Source organism: Idiotropiscis lumnitzeri, chromosome 8, assembly GCF_059441095.1.
Source record: "Idiotropiscis lumnitzeri isolate Australia: NSW breed Sydney's pygmy pipehorse chromosome 8, RoL_Ilum_1.0, whole genome shotgun sequence".
Taxonomy (NCBI): Eukaryota; Metazoa; Chordata; class Actinopteri; order Syngnathiformes; family Syngnathidae; genus Idiotropiscis; species Idiotropiscis lumnitzeri.
This window is the reverse complement of record NC_142398.1, coordinates 13,381,723-13,395,119: the sequence shown is the minus strand read 5'-3', so window position 1 is coordinate 13,395,119 and position 13,397 is coordinate 13,381,723. Positions and strand designations below refer to the sequence as shown.

Genomic DNA, 13,397 nt, shown 5'->3' with positions numbered 1-13,397 from the left:
TTTATTCGTGTCCCCTCAAAAAAACATGGAACAAGAAATGTTGAAAAACTATTTTATGCTATCGCCCTAAAATTCAGTTCTTGTCTTTGCCTGGTTCCAGCAATTATCTTCCAACATGTTTGATGCATGTAAGGGAATTAGTTGAATCACTACATCTACTTTTATTTATTTATTTTTTTAATTTAGTATCTGTACTTCTACTTAAGACAAGAGTGTAAGTACTTTGGCCACCTCGGATTTTTTTAATGCTCGAGTTAGCACAACGCTTAAATGTTAGGTTCCCAACGTACATGCATTGGTTGCGTGTGCGTAATCGCAGCCACAATGGCGGTCTCTCCAGACGAGCGCAATCAGACAGCAGTCTGCCTGGCATCACTCCATGTGCGTCCAGCGCCAACAACGGGACATAAACAATCCAGCACTTAGCTGCGAACACTCTCACACTAGACTTACACAAGAGGAGTGAACCGTTTCGGCGCGTCCAAGGTGGGCCTTGGTTACGAGAAGCATCTCTCTGTGTATTCACATCTTTCTTTTCACTCCACTTTCCTGTCTTCCTCCAGGCACTTTATAGAAGCGAGGCCTCTAAGGGACATTCCATTTGGACTGCAGCCATTGTAGCCCAGACAAGAGTGTAAATTTACACATGCACACACGTGTGTGTGCGTGTGTGTGTGCGTGTCTGCAAACCAACACAAGCTCAAAACACTGCCTCATTACAGCCTCTCGATTACGCCAAACCACTCAGTTAACAATCCAGATACACAGTTACTTCAACTCATTGGGTACTCAATCAAAATGCAATGTTTAATTTCTTGGACTCTTGAGCAAAACATGCTCAGTGGTTGAAGGCACGTCCTTGAGTATACATTCTAAATATACCTTCGGGAGAGCTGAAAGTAAAATTCAATACGCTTTAACACGAGGGCATTGAGTGCAAATGACCTTTACATGGGTAGGTGCGGTTTGGCCGCAGACCAAGCCGTTCCCTTTGAGAGTCAAATGGAATGAGAGCGGAGGACGTATTTATGCCTTTGAAAAGTGAGCCCGCCAGCCTTCAGGGACTTGTTGGCAAAGTTCACATTGGAGGGACGTTGGGAATTCTCAAAGCGGAGATGGAGAAACCTTGTAGGATATGCTATTGGAGCAAAATGCTCCGAGGACAATTTGCCCTTTGTGCCTCAATCAAAAGACGTCACTGGAAACACACTCATGGAATCTGTGCCGTTCTGTGAAAATATGCTCTCATTAAAACTAGAAACAAGGACAAAACTGAACATGTTGAGTGGAAAAAAGAGAGCCAGCTTTTTTGTGTCTTTTTGTCTCAAAATTTCTTATCTTAACAATGCTGTGCATAAGTCTTCGGCACCCACTAATTTTGTTGTTTTAATTAATTATTATTATTATTTTTAAATTATTATTTTGATTTTTTAATTACCGTAGTAAATCTGTGTGGTAGAACTAGAGAAAAAATGCATTTTTATTTTTTTTTAATATTGTGATTGCAATTTAATATGAGATTATTTTTTTGGAAGGTCCCATTCCCATATGTCTTTCAACAAACACAAGAAATAAATTAATCTTAAACTAAAGTAAAGGCAAATGAACCATTAATTAATATGAAAGATTTAAAGTTTACAGTTTAAGCAACTTTACGAAATTCTAGCAAAAAAGTGAGTCATAGGCACAAGTCATTAAGTCATAAATCAGATTATAACAATAATGCAAACAAATCTGAGGCTTTACCACTTCAACTATCCATGTTTCATAAAACAATGAGTAAACATGGTGACTACACTTCTCAAGCTTGGAATTTATCTGGACACTATATAAATAAAATAAAGCCTACCGACCAATCCATATGAAGCAATTTATTTTTCCAAATTTATTTAATTTAATTTATTTTTCCTACATAGTGACGTGTATTAGAATTTTGAACAGTTGGCATGATTAAGCAAATTTATAAAACAAACTTTCACAGAACCTTCTGGAAAGGTGCTGCATGAACCAAGAAGAACCTATTACATTTTGGTGAGGATCTGGATAAAGGTGCAAATTCAGGAAAATTATTCACCATTTCACACAATTCTAGTGTCAAGGGAACGTGATTCATTCTAAACCTGTTCTTCATCTTCCAGGAACTGTGAACGCTTGTTAGCAGAGGTCTAACTCTCTACTGAGTGGCACTGTACTTCCAGTCATTGTGGCATAAATAATCTGTGGCATTCGGCCCAGTACTGCGGACCCATCACGTTCATTATATGAGAACGTAAAATCTCATATCCCATACAGACCACTAAAATCACAATCTAAACATGACATTCAATGGTGATCATTAGATTAATAAGCACAGAGGCAAAGGCATGGATGCAGCAATGGACCCATGCAATGACAGTATTAAAACAAGCACAATGGTGATGTTAAAAAACAAATGTATGGATAAAGATAGACTGAAAGAGAGAGAGAGAAAAACTGAGGCCAGCCATGATGGTATAGCAGTCACACTGAACATGGGAAAACTCAGCAGTTGCAACTGCGGGATTGGAATGTTTTTTTGTGAAATTCCTTTGTTTTTTTGGGGGGGGTACCATCTCCATTTCCTTCTCTCTCTTTTTCAGACTGGAATATGAGAGGGGGTGGGGGTCGGGGGTTCTCAGCTTGGTGGCAGGGCTCTCTCACCTGGTCTCACTCCTGCCAGCACGGGCAGCGGGTGGTGTGTGAACGCCATGCGGGGGGACCTCTGGGAAGACAGGGCGTTGAACTTCTTAAGTGAACCAGGCGAGGACAGTCCTGGTAAAAAAAAAATAAATAAAAAAAATATGGGATCAACAAAAAAAAAAAAAAAGTGGGGAGGAGAGTAGGGAAAAGAGAGGTGGTTTTAATCAACAATTTGTTCTTTTTTTTTTTTTTTTACTGTGGCACATTGCTTTTATTATTATAAAAGGGGACTTGATTCGGGGTGTTGGATGTTTGTAATTCACTCCTATTGATTTCAAAGAGCCAATCACAAGATTCAATGCAGCTTGATTGCCTCATTCACAAATATATATATAAAAAAAAAGATCAGAGTTCTTTGTGGTTCTCCTGCAACAATAATTCATTTCGATAGAGGATTCCCAGCTCCCGACTTTGAAGTAATGGGCCGGGCAGTATTTTACAAGCATGTCTTCAAAAGGAAAAAAAAATGGGGGGGAAAATAACTGAAGCCAATATCAAACTAGCCTTTGTTTGAGAGCCAAGGCACATCTGTAGCAATAATAACCTCTAACTGTGCCACTGTATGTTTTCTCTGTCTCCTTTCTTCTTCTTTGGCTTTTCTCTGTCTTTTTCAGGTGCCAGCACCAAACGCGGCCACCGTTACAGCCACAGTCAGCTAGTTGCGGTTTTTGGCCGCTGCCAGGCCCACAGGCTGGCTGCACGAGAAGAGGGCTTCATTCAGAAATAGTACACACTGTACAGTATGGACGCAGCAGCTGCTGAGTGCGAAAGACAAGCAGACGGACAGAGGAGACGGCGGGAGGCGACAAGCACGTGGGAGACATGAAAATATGCGAGGGAGCGAAGCGAGTGAGATAGCAAAGCAGAACCTGTGAGAAATGCAGCAGTGTTTTGTTTTTTCCATGCGTTGCTCTGACGACATGTATGAAATCGGGATGTCATAAGATGTTTACGTATGCTTATTATCTGGCACGAACACATGTAACAGCATAAAAACTGAGCAAAAAAAAAAAGAAGACGTTTCTTATGCGGTGGGGTTTCTCCTAATCTTCCTGACGACTGAGTGATAGGATAATATTTCTTCTTGAAAACTTTTTTTTTCCAGGCTCTGGTTTTGTAGTCTATTTTTGTGGCTGCTCCGCATCAAACAGGGCATTAAATAAGATTCCTCCTCCAGCTGGAGACGTGTGAAAGTGGATGGTAAGCGTGGGGGCGTGCAAAAACCTTCCCTCCTGGTGTGAAAGAGTTAAGTCTCAAGCAGGTGGGAGTGAATATGTGTGAAGCATTTATGTCTTTGGTAGACATATATTTCTTTTTCTTACACCCCCTCACCCCCTCTTCCCCCACCCAAACTGTAGCAGGAGTAGGTGGGAGTATTGTGCTGTCAGATACATTCCAAGCATGAAGACAACCTCGGATCCATCTTCTGACACCAACAGCCAGTCGTGATTTCTATGACACTTCTATGAGTGTAAACTGAAAAAAAGCCTGGGAATGACTGCGGTTTGTAAAGGCATTTAACAGTACATTCAGCAGAAATGTCAATGAAGCGGACGACCAGAAGCACATATTAGACCACGAAGGCAACCTCGGATCCCACTTCTGACACCAAGGGTAGTAAACGTCCACTATCAGCACCGGCTCTGAGCCCGACCTCCTAGTCGTTGTTGAAGAGAACAAAGAATATATTCCCCTGTCTATTGTTATATTGTCTGTCTAGCTGTGCTGCCTCACCAATTTTGTTCAAATATTCATTGTGTAAACGGCTACGACACCATGACACTAATGCTATTTGTTAAGGTATTTTGTATTATTTCTCAGCATTAGGTTAAACAAACTTACCTAAGGCAAAGCTCTGTGGTGGTTTTAAATACAAACAGTGTAACTGTCTTTATTATATGTTTGTTTGCAGAGTAAACTTTAACTGTGAATGTCAACAAACAGCTCAGATCTCGGAAAAAAATCATAAATTGGGTCCCTAACACCAATTCTGAGTTAGACAGGGCTTTGGCAGCATCTTGGGCAATTTTAGAAATAGCACAAAAACTACAAGTGAGTTTTTCAATCAATAACTAGGAGATGCTGCACGGGGGAAAAAAAGGGAATGTGAATTTATGAATAACAAACCGCAAATCTGTGTGTGATTAGTGTAGTGAGTTAGTGTCGTGACTGAGATTTGAAGGAACATTAGCGATATGTACTGTACGTATGTGAGTGAAACTAACAATCACGAACTACAAATTCTCTAGTGATTGTTTTGCCACTCAGATAATGAGGAAAAAAAAGGTTAATGCGAGATTCGAAAGAACGTTTATCCCCATGTAAGCGTTGAATGAAGCTGGGGAATGGAAAGGAAGACGGGGAATCCGCTGACGACAGACATCTGGGCCCTTAAAACGCCAACGCTACCATCAGGAGAATGTAAAAGAAAATGTCTCAGCACTTCAGAGACGAAGCCGTCTGCCAATCTGGTTCACATGTGCGCTTGTGCCACAACTGCACTCTTTCTCTCCTGGCAAGCTTTGGCGTTCCACTGGCAACCAATCAAGCGCTCCCCTGATGACCCTTCTGTCTCTCTGCACTAACAGGCCTGCCACCAGATGCGCCTCCTGAAGCACACAGATAGACTCAGGTCCGCATAATTTTGAGGGAAAAATGTGACGCTTGGTTTGGACAAGTCAAGGATAGCCAAGGAATTCTAACTTCCAGGACTCCAGCTACGCAGCTATGGGCCTGACACATCACGGAACCAGCGGGGGAAGCCCACACGGCGTTTGATTTATTCAACAATCATTTGGAGCTAATATGAAATCATGGTTGTTTTGCCTGCCTTATACCCCCCCCCCCCATGCACTCCCCCCCCTCCCTCCCTCCTTGAGCCCATGTGGAGCAGATGTCTCCGGCATCCTCACGGATCCCAAGGCTATACACACAGTCATTCACCATCTGGGACCATGCTTCAGCTGTACGAGTGCGTGTCTGTGCGTGGAAATCTATGGTGTGTATCTGAATGTGACAGTGTACGAATGTGCCTGATGGATGTCTGTGCTCTATTGGTTATTGCGAGCGGAAGGAAAGCGCTGCAAGTGGACACACACCGAGGCACACCTGTATCTGACGAGCGTTGGTTTTGTTTTTCCTTCTCTTAAGCGAGCACATGGTGTGTGTGTGTATGCGTGAGTGTGTTTACATACCCCCACCTGGACAAGAATTCCCAGTTGAGATAGCATTTGGCAGGTGGGATCCTTCAGAAAATCGGATACACCCTGTACCAAAATTGCACATTGTCTGTAATGATTTTCCCTTCATGTAGCGCACCCCTCAATACTTGCTTGTTGTCTGGTCTTGTATCAGTGGTGGCTAATGGACCTAAATTCTAATATTTGTTCCAAAAAATGTATGAATTCATTTCTAATATTCTATTCTCATTTCATAGCTGTTGTCTCAGTTGCACTGCTTCTGGTATGTGTATGTTGATGTAAGATTTTTTTTTTGTCCAATCAGATTTCAGCCTCTATCTCAGGGGTGGGCAAACTTTTTGATTGGCGGGCCACAATGGGTTCTAAAATTTGACAGAGGGGCCGAACCAGGAGCAGATGGATGGAGTGTTTTGATAACCTCACATCATCTGAGAAAGAATATAATAATTTTGAATGAAAGTGAACAAAAGCATTACAACAATATTTATGTCTTTGAAAAACCACAATATTTAGAAAATCAAACATTAACAAGGTTTATTCATTTCATTTTTTTTCCAGTTTGGTGGGCTGGACTAAAACGTTTAACGGGCCGCATGTGGCCCCCGGGCCGTAGTTTGCCCACCATGCTCTATCTAATCTAATCTCCACATGACCTGAATGTAGAATCAAAAGTGCTGACAGAAATAACCAAATGTTTTTTCAACCAGTCCAGGGTACACATAGATACAGTTTCCTCATCTCTGTTCTGCAGACTTATTAGGCGGTACACAAGGCATGATGCTGCACTATGGAGACCAGGAGGCGATAAACAGACAAGGGAGAGACAGACCATAGTGAACAAGAAGTAGGAATTGATGGGAGGTGATTCTCTGGAGTGCAAAGACATGCAGCAACTGCTGCGGCGGCCTTGATGAGCAGTCTCTTAATTACATCTCCAGCTAAGTGGAGCAGGAATATCGGAGCAGCCGCTGAGGCTCCAGTGATAAACCTAACCATCGCTTTAAGCTACGTCCCTCCCCAGAGTCCTCCCCGCTGTACACATTTTCAATTAGACAGCAGGGAGACTGCGCTGGAAGATGGAAGGGAGTCCAAGGAAGCAGGAGGAAGGGTTTTACACCTCTGATCCGCAGACGGTAAGCGTCTTAATGAGGGATTTCAAGCCAGGGGAGGGATGGCGAGACAGAGAGGTGAAGGCAAGGCGGGCACCTGAGCACCTGCAGGGGCGGGGAGCATGGTAAGCATGGGCGTTTCGATGTGCGAACGTCTGCCTATGGAGGGGGTGTAAAGTGGGCGAGCGGCAGAGGGGCATCTGTGCAGGCACACATTATGCACGCCTGTGTGCACCGAGACACGGAACCTGTGGAGGTCTCTTTATACATGACTGAGTCACTCAGCATGTTCAAGCAAATGCATGTGTGTTTGTGTGTCTACTGGTGTTTTTATGCATGGTGACATCTGTTGGTTAAAATGACACTAGGAGGGCAGGCAGGACTTTGGAAAGAAAGCCGGGGAATTGAAGTGAGCTGTGGATGTGTGACAAAGAATGTAAAACTCTAAGTGGATAATCCTGGAAAGTCCCGCCACTTAAATGAAACACAAAGAAAATGGGAGAAAAAAAAAAATGTCATCAGGAGGATAGAATTCTAATTTCCACAATTTAAAATAACACTCTTTTTCCCCTTCATTGACCTCATATACAAACAAACAAACACAATATATACAAAGAGCAATGAGTGCGCTGATTCATATCAAATATGTAAGTGTAATCAATGTTGTTCTAACCATGGTAAGGAAACTGCACGCCTTCGTTTTCATGTTTTATCTTCCTCTCCTGCACACTGGCCAAATGGTGCTGCACTGAAAGTGGAGAAGGGTATTGTTAACAATGAGAGAGAGAGAGAGAGAGACAGAGCAGATGAGGGGGAGAAAGTGGAGAGGGTTAAGAGTGAGCATTACGTTTCATGGCTTGTGATCATGAACATGTACTTGTGTCATTAGAAGTTATCAAGGGTGGAAGCAGCGTTCCTGCATTGTTGGGTGGGAGTGTTGACCAAAACAAGGATAATATAAATTTACAGCCGTCAATCAGGCCTGTTTTTCAAATCATTGGAAAATCTTCCTGATGTCTATGGCGATTTATTTTGACGTATATCAACATTCATGAAACACATCGTGTAATAGGAATATTTTGTTCTTCTACAACGGCTTCAAACAAGCGCTCTGTTGCAATAGTTATACAATTGAAATATTCTTTAAAGCGCTTCGTTACAAAAGGTTGAAAGCGCAATGTAAATAGATGTATTGTTTTGTGAAACGGGTGGAACAAACTGGAGGTTTCGTGTTTTTTTTTTTCCACAATAAAACATCCGTGTTTAAAACCTTTCTTGGTTTAGATTATTAATTTTATTAAGCTTTTACTTTCGAGAAAACTTACAAACTAAAAAGTAACTCTGACTACTCAAAGTAGTGAGTACTGAGAAGGCTGCCGATACCAGCCACGGATACTTAAAGCAAACAAATCTGACAAGGAGTAAATCCTCCTCGCTCGAAATTGGTGCTACACTATGGAAGTTTGACATGTTCAAATCACCAGAAAGCTGATAATTATTATCATTCTGTTAATTAGTATGTTACGTAGCAAAATAACTAGCAGTATCAGTACTCAGTATCGGTGAGTACTCTGGAGTGAATACTTGTATTGGTATCGGTTGGAAAAAAAAGTGGAATCAAACATCGTTAATCCCAGCCCTGCTAGCCACAGAGGGCTGGTCAAAGTATTTGTATTTTCTCTGTTGTCGCCGTTTCTTTTCTTTCATGTACAATGGTTAAGAGTGGAGGGTGCATATTCTCAGAGCGAAGGCCGGGGTTAGATAGAGGGATCTATTAGTAGAGCTATGGCGATGGTGGATGGGGAGTGGGGCTATGTGGGGTAGTGCAAGGAAGACTGTTGAGGCGTTGCTTTGTGGGAGAGGGATGTGTGAGGTGTGGCGAGCTGGTACCTGCATCCATGTCATTGGGCCACGCGCTGGATTGGGATGAGCTGGCGGCGGGCGAGCGTCCGGGATAGAAAACATCATCTGTAGGGCTCTCCATCTCACTGTCGTCTAACGACTTCCTCTTGGTGGAGCTGGTGGGAGGCATGGAGAGGATGTTTGGAAGGAGACAAAAATATGCTCTTGTTGTGAATGTTCTGATGGAGGGCCTAAGAAATTTGGACTCAACAACCTTCTGAAGCACAAGGTATGGAAACTACAAATGACACAGAAGCAAAAGTAAGAAAGTGGTGCCATACACTATTGGATTAGCTTTTTCCATGAGAGTGTTCGTGTTATTTATTTAATTATTTCTTTGATTTGTGTAGAATGCGGCACTAGTTTTGTGTCTTTGTCTGTGTTTTTTAACTACCTCCGCGGAAGGTTTGCGTACAGTTCCACCTCAGACCTAAAGTGACGGCAGATGACAAAAGGCGAGAAGAAAGGAAAGACAAGTTAAAAAAGACAAAGAGTGAAAGCAGAGGGAGTAATTGTATGATTAAAACAAAACGCTTTTTACACTGCACAGTATCAACTCAGAAACGGGGGGGAAAAAAACTTTCAGCCTCAGTCAGAATGTTACACAAACAACAATGGAAGGAAAGAAGCCACTCTTGTATTTACTTTCAGCAAGGAGAATATTTTTATCCAAGAGGAGGTTGAACGACAGCAAGAAACTGTAACGAAGTGGAGCTAAGGCACAGCAACAGGGAAAGCAAACATTAACATGTGTGTTTTAGAATTGCTATTTGGAGCCTCAAAAGTTCTAGTGAGGTGGCCATGAACAACTTACTCAAACAATGACGGAGTAGCATTGGTTTGGATTTTGGCTTCTAGATCTGTTCGAGAGTATAGTTCTAATTTCTTAGAGAGCATGGGTGTCTTTTACAGAAAAAAAGATATACTCTGAGAATACATTTGTATTTTTGAAATGTACCTATTTAATATTATATTACAACTTAATCTTGGACAAATTCTTTATTGTGTTGCTGACTTTTAAATCCATTTTTTTCCCCCCGTTGGATTAAATTACACATTTTTTTTAACCTAAAATAGGAATTCGTTAACCAGAATTCTGACTTCTTTCTCTTTGAAACAATGCAGGTTTTTACTTTCTTACAATAAAATAATTTGAAATGAAACTGGAAAAAAAAGCATCTGTTGGATTTACATTACAAAAGTGATGGAAATTGGTTGCACAAGTTGAAATCATGTTTCACCAACATAAATATTGTATGAAATAAAATCATAAGAATTTTGGTGAAAGACGATTTTCATCACATACAACTAATGTCCAAACTTTATTTTAAATGTAAATCCAACCGATTATTTTTTTTCCCGCTGCATTGTAATGACTGTATTTTTAATTTGCCAGATTATGACGTGGTCCTTGAAATAAGGTGTCCCCTGTCTGGACCCCCAAAAAATCTGAGAACCCCTGGAGTAGGTAATGTGCAGTGGAAAAGGAGCAAAGGAGGTGAACATCTAACAGAAAGAGAAACACATTCATAAGGAGAAACGGCAAAGAACAGGAGTAAATTCATGCAAAGTCAATGACATGACATTATACGGTGGTGCCTTGAGATACAAGCTGCCCATCAGCCATTTTTTTGCTTTGACTTGTGAGAGCAAACTTGAGATATGAGCGTTGAATGGTGGCAGGTGACTCAACTCACTTCACAACAAGCTGCAGTTTGGCTGATTTAATTATTAAACATTAATAAAAAAACAAAACACTTATGCTGTTTATTGTCACTAGTCTCGGTTTAAGATTACTGTCAAACTAAACAGAATTAAACATTCTGTATTTAAGTACTGCCTCCAGGTGGCACAGGCACATCAGAATAAGCAACACAATGTGCATTGAAGGCGAAAGTGTGACAACAAATTTTTTTTGGATTATTTCATTAATAAAATTTTTTTTTTTTAATTATAATATTAAAGAGTGTTTTGTTTCTCAATATTAAACACATTGCAATTTTTTGTTTATTTGTTTGGTGTGGCCAGTACTGATTAATGACGATTGTTTTAATCTCATTGAGGATGGGTGTTTTGCGTTACAAGGTGAATGTCGTATGATCAAGGAACAAATTCAACTTGTAACTCAAAGTGCCACTGTACAATACATTCACACCTGTGCAGTCAACGACAGAATGAGAGAATTTTAACGGCGGGACTTCAGGAGTAGTCGTTGCAATCTGCGTACTCCGCTTTAGCCACGTACCTGGTGGAGGGAGGGGAGGTGAGGGAACGTCGCCCCACAGCCACCTGGTTGATGTTGTAGTAGCTGGGACTGCTGTCCAGGTCGGCCAATGAGAAGTTCGGACCTGAAGCCGTTGCAACGGGAGCTAAAAGGTAAGGGAAAGAAAAGAAAAATACTGAACATTAAATATATATATGTGCAAATGCGGGTGCTGATGATATTAATGAGACAAAAAGAAGTGGAGAAATGTGGAGTGCAAAATAATAGTTTTTTTACTTCTGCCAAGGAGCAAATGTTTTAACTGACTGTATAAGAGCAGGATTACAGAAATAGTATTTAATCAAAATCCATGTTAGGTTTTTGAGGAGTGGTGCATATAGGTCAAGGAAAAACACATTTCATTTTGGTTCGGCTCCAGATAAAGCATATAAACACATTTTGACATTTTTACCACATTTCCAAGTGAGTAAGGAATGAATATTAATAACATAATTCAGGCATATGCATGAGGGGGGTATGTAGGTGTATGTTGGGGTTGATCCAAATTGGAATTTGGCAGCAATCCGTTAAGTACTCATTTATTTTTTTCTCCTTTTTTTTAATGTATTAATGTGTTTGTTTTTTACTTACTCTGTGACACTCTGACGAGCTCAGCCACATTCCAAACCCCTGAGGTGACAAAGCAGTCTTGGAAACTCAGGTGTCCTGTGAGGGGGGGGGATATACTTTGATCAAACATTCAAATAAGAAAGTAAAAAATCCATGAAATGTGTACATCTTTGAGACAACTATTTAGAAATCGACATGCACGTTTGCAATTTACAGTGTAATGGTGTGATGTACAGTGGCGATTAAAAAAAAAATACTCACCACAGTCGAAATGCAAGTTTTTTTTTTGTTTGTTTTGACACCAAAATAAATCATATCAAAACTTGTACTGTTATTGTGACCTCAAAGCAGTAAAACTGAAATCAAATATGGGGTTTAATCTTTTTGAGAGGGTAAGTACGCATATACAAGTGAGATAATATGGTTGGGCAAGTGGGCACAGCTTCTTAAAAATGGAGACATTCAAATTGATATTAAATTGGAGCTAGAACACAACTGCCATCAATTAAAGTGCTTCTGACTCACGTTTCCAAATCTCAGCTGTTCTGGTCGGCTTTTCCTCACATTGCTTTTGTTCATTAGCAAAAATTTGAAAGTTATGCGCTAAGACAGCTATTTGGAACTGTTCATAATTCGCTCTATATTGACAAAGAAGAAAAAAACAGACCCAAAGTGTTATACTGCCAAAATGATGGTTGACTGCAGGTACTATTTTATTTTTTAAATACTTTAACATCGAGTTGTATGACTAGGAATGCTCTGAACTCCTGTTTCAATGCCATGCTGTTCATTTTTAGCTAGCAAACGAGTGCTACTCCTACATCCAAGTGGTGCAGTCGATTTGGTCTCAATTGCTTCCAGATGAGATTAGTCATGTTCCTTACAGTGTGTGTGCGTGTGTGTGTGTGTGTATATATGCTTACCATTTGGAGGTGGTTTAATGTCCGTGTCCCCCTGTTGGCTGGAGCTGTCTGATTGTCCGGATTCTTCAAAAAAATGGAGACACAAAGAGAAATGGTTACTATTTGGACATATTTTCGTTAATGGAGTAAAAGCTGTTTATTTTCAAATACTGTATTCATAAGTCTAACTGTGAGGTGCAGCGTGAACAAGCTGCATTTGCAGTATGTGCTAAGTTATGATACACGTGTTAGTGAAGTCACACTTTTTTTTTTTTTTTCAAGCGTGACGGTTTTTTTTACATCCCGGGAAGCTTGCTCCCATCTCCCCCGCTGAGTGAAGGTGCAATTATTTACAGAGTGCTGTTATGCCAATAAGTATCTAACTACGCAATCATATCCCGTGCCCTAATCCTGTTTAATACCTTCTTGCTGGTAGGGATTTAGTCTGCATAAACAGAGCACCTTACGCACACACGCGTGCACACACTCTCACATATGAACGCGCAGGCACACGAGCATGTGCACTCGCAATCTGTTTCTTCCTCTAATTTCCGTTTCATCGTCGCAAAAACAGACTCTGGAAAACAGCTGACCACGGAAGTCTGGCTGTGCCCGAGGATTTGAGGCGGAGCGTGTTTTAGTCGCAGGAAAACTATTCCCCATGGGGGCAGACAAGCAACACTAATCTTTGCACACATTCACATTCGCGCACACCTGTTATGACTGGCCTATG

At 41.0% G+C, this 13,397-nt stretch overlaps 1 protein-coding gene across 6 annotated transcripts in view; it reads right to left on the bottom strand.

Annotated features, from left to right (window-relative positions):
• The window catches only part of nfixa (nuclear factor I/Xa), a 165,954-nt gene that overhangs the window by 17,037 nt on the left and 135,520 nt on the right, over positions 1–13,397 (bottom strand). For 5 of the 6 annotated variants that reach the window (XM_088301962.1, XM_088301964.1, XM_088301963.1 and 2 more), the window contains 7 exons: positions 12,686–12,748; positions 11,784–11,858; positions 11,175–11,298; positions 9,324–9,359; positions 8,918–9,045; positions 7,701–7,775; positions 2,680–2,790 (listed from right to left, as the gene is read on the bottom strand). In XM_088301962.1, the coding sequence (XP_088158088.1) occupies positions 2,680–2,790; positions 7,701–7,775; positions 8,918–9,045; positions 9,324–9,359; positions 11,175–11,298; positions 11,784–11,858; positions 12,686–12,748 (612 nt within the window). The remainder of the gene's footprint in view (positions 1–2,679; positions 2,791–7,700; positions 7,776–8,917; positions 9,046–9,323; positions 9,360–11,174; positions 11,299–11,783; positions 11,859–12,685; positions 12,749–13,397) is intronic. The other variant, XM_088301968.1, reaches the window with a different exon arrangement.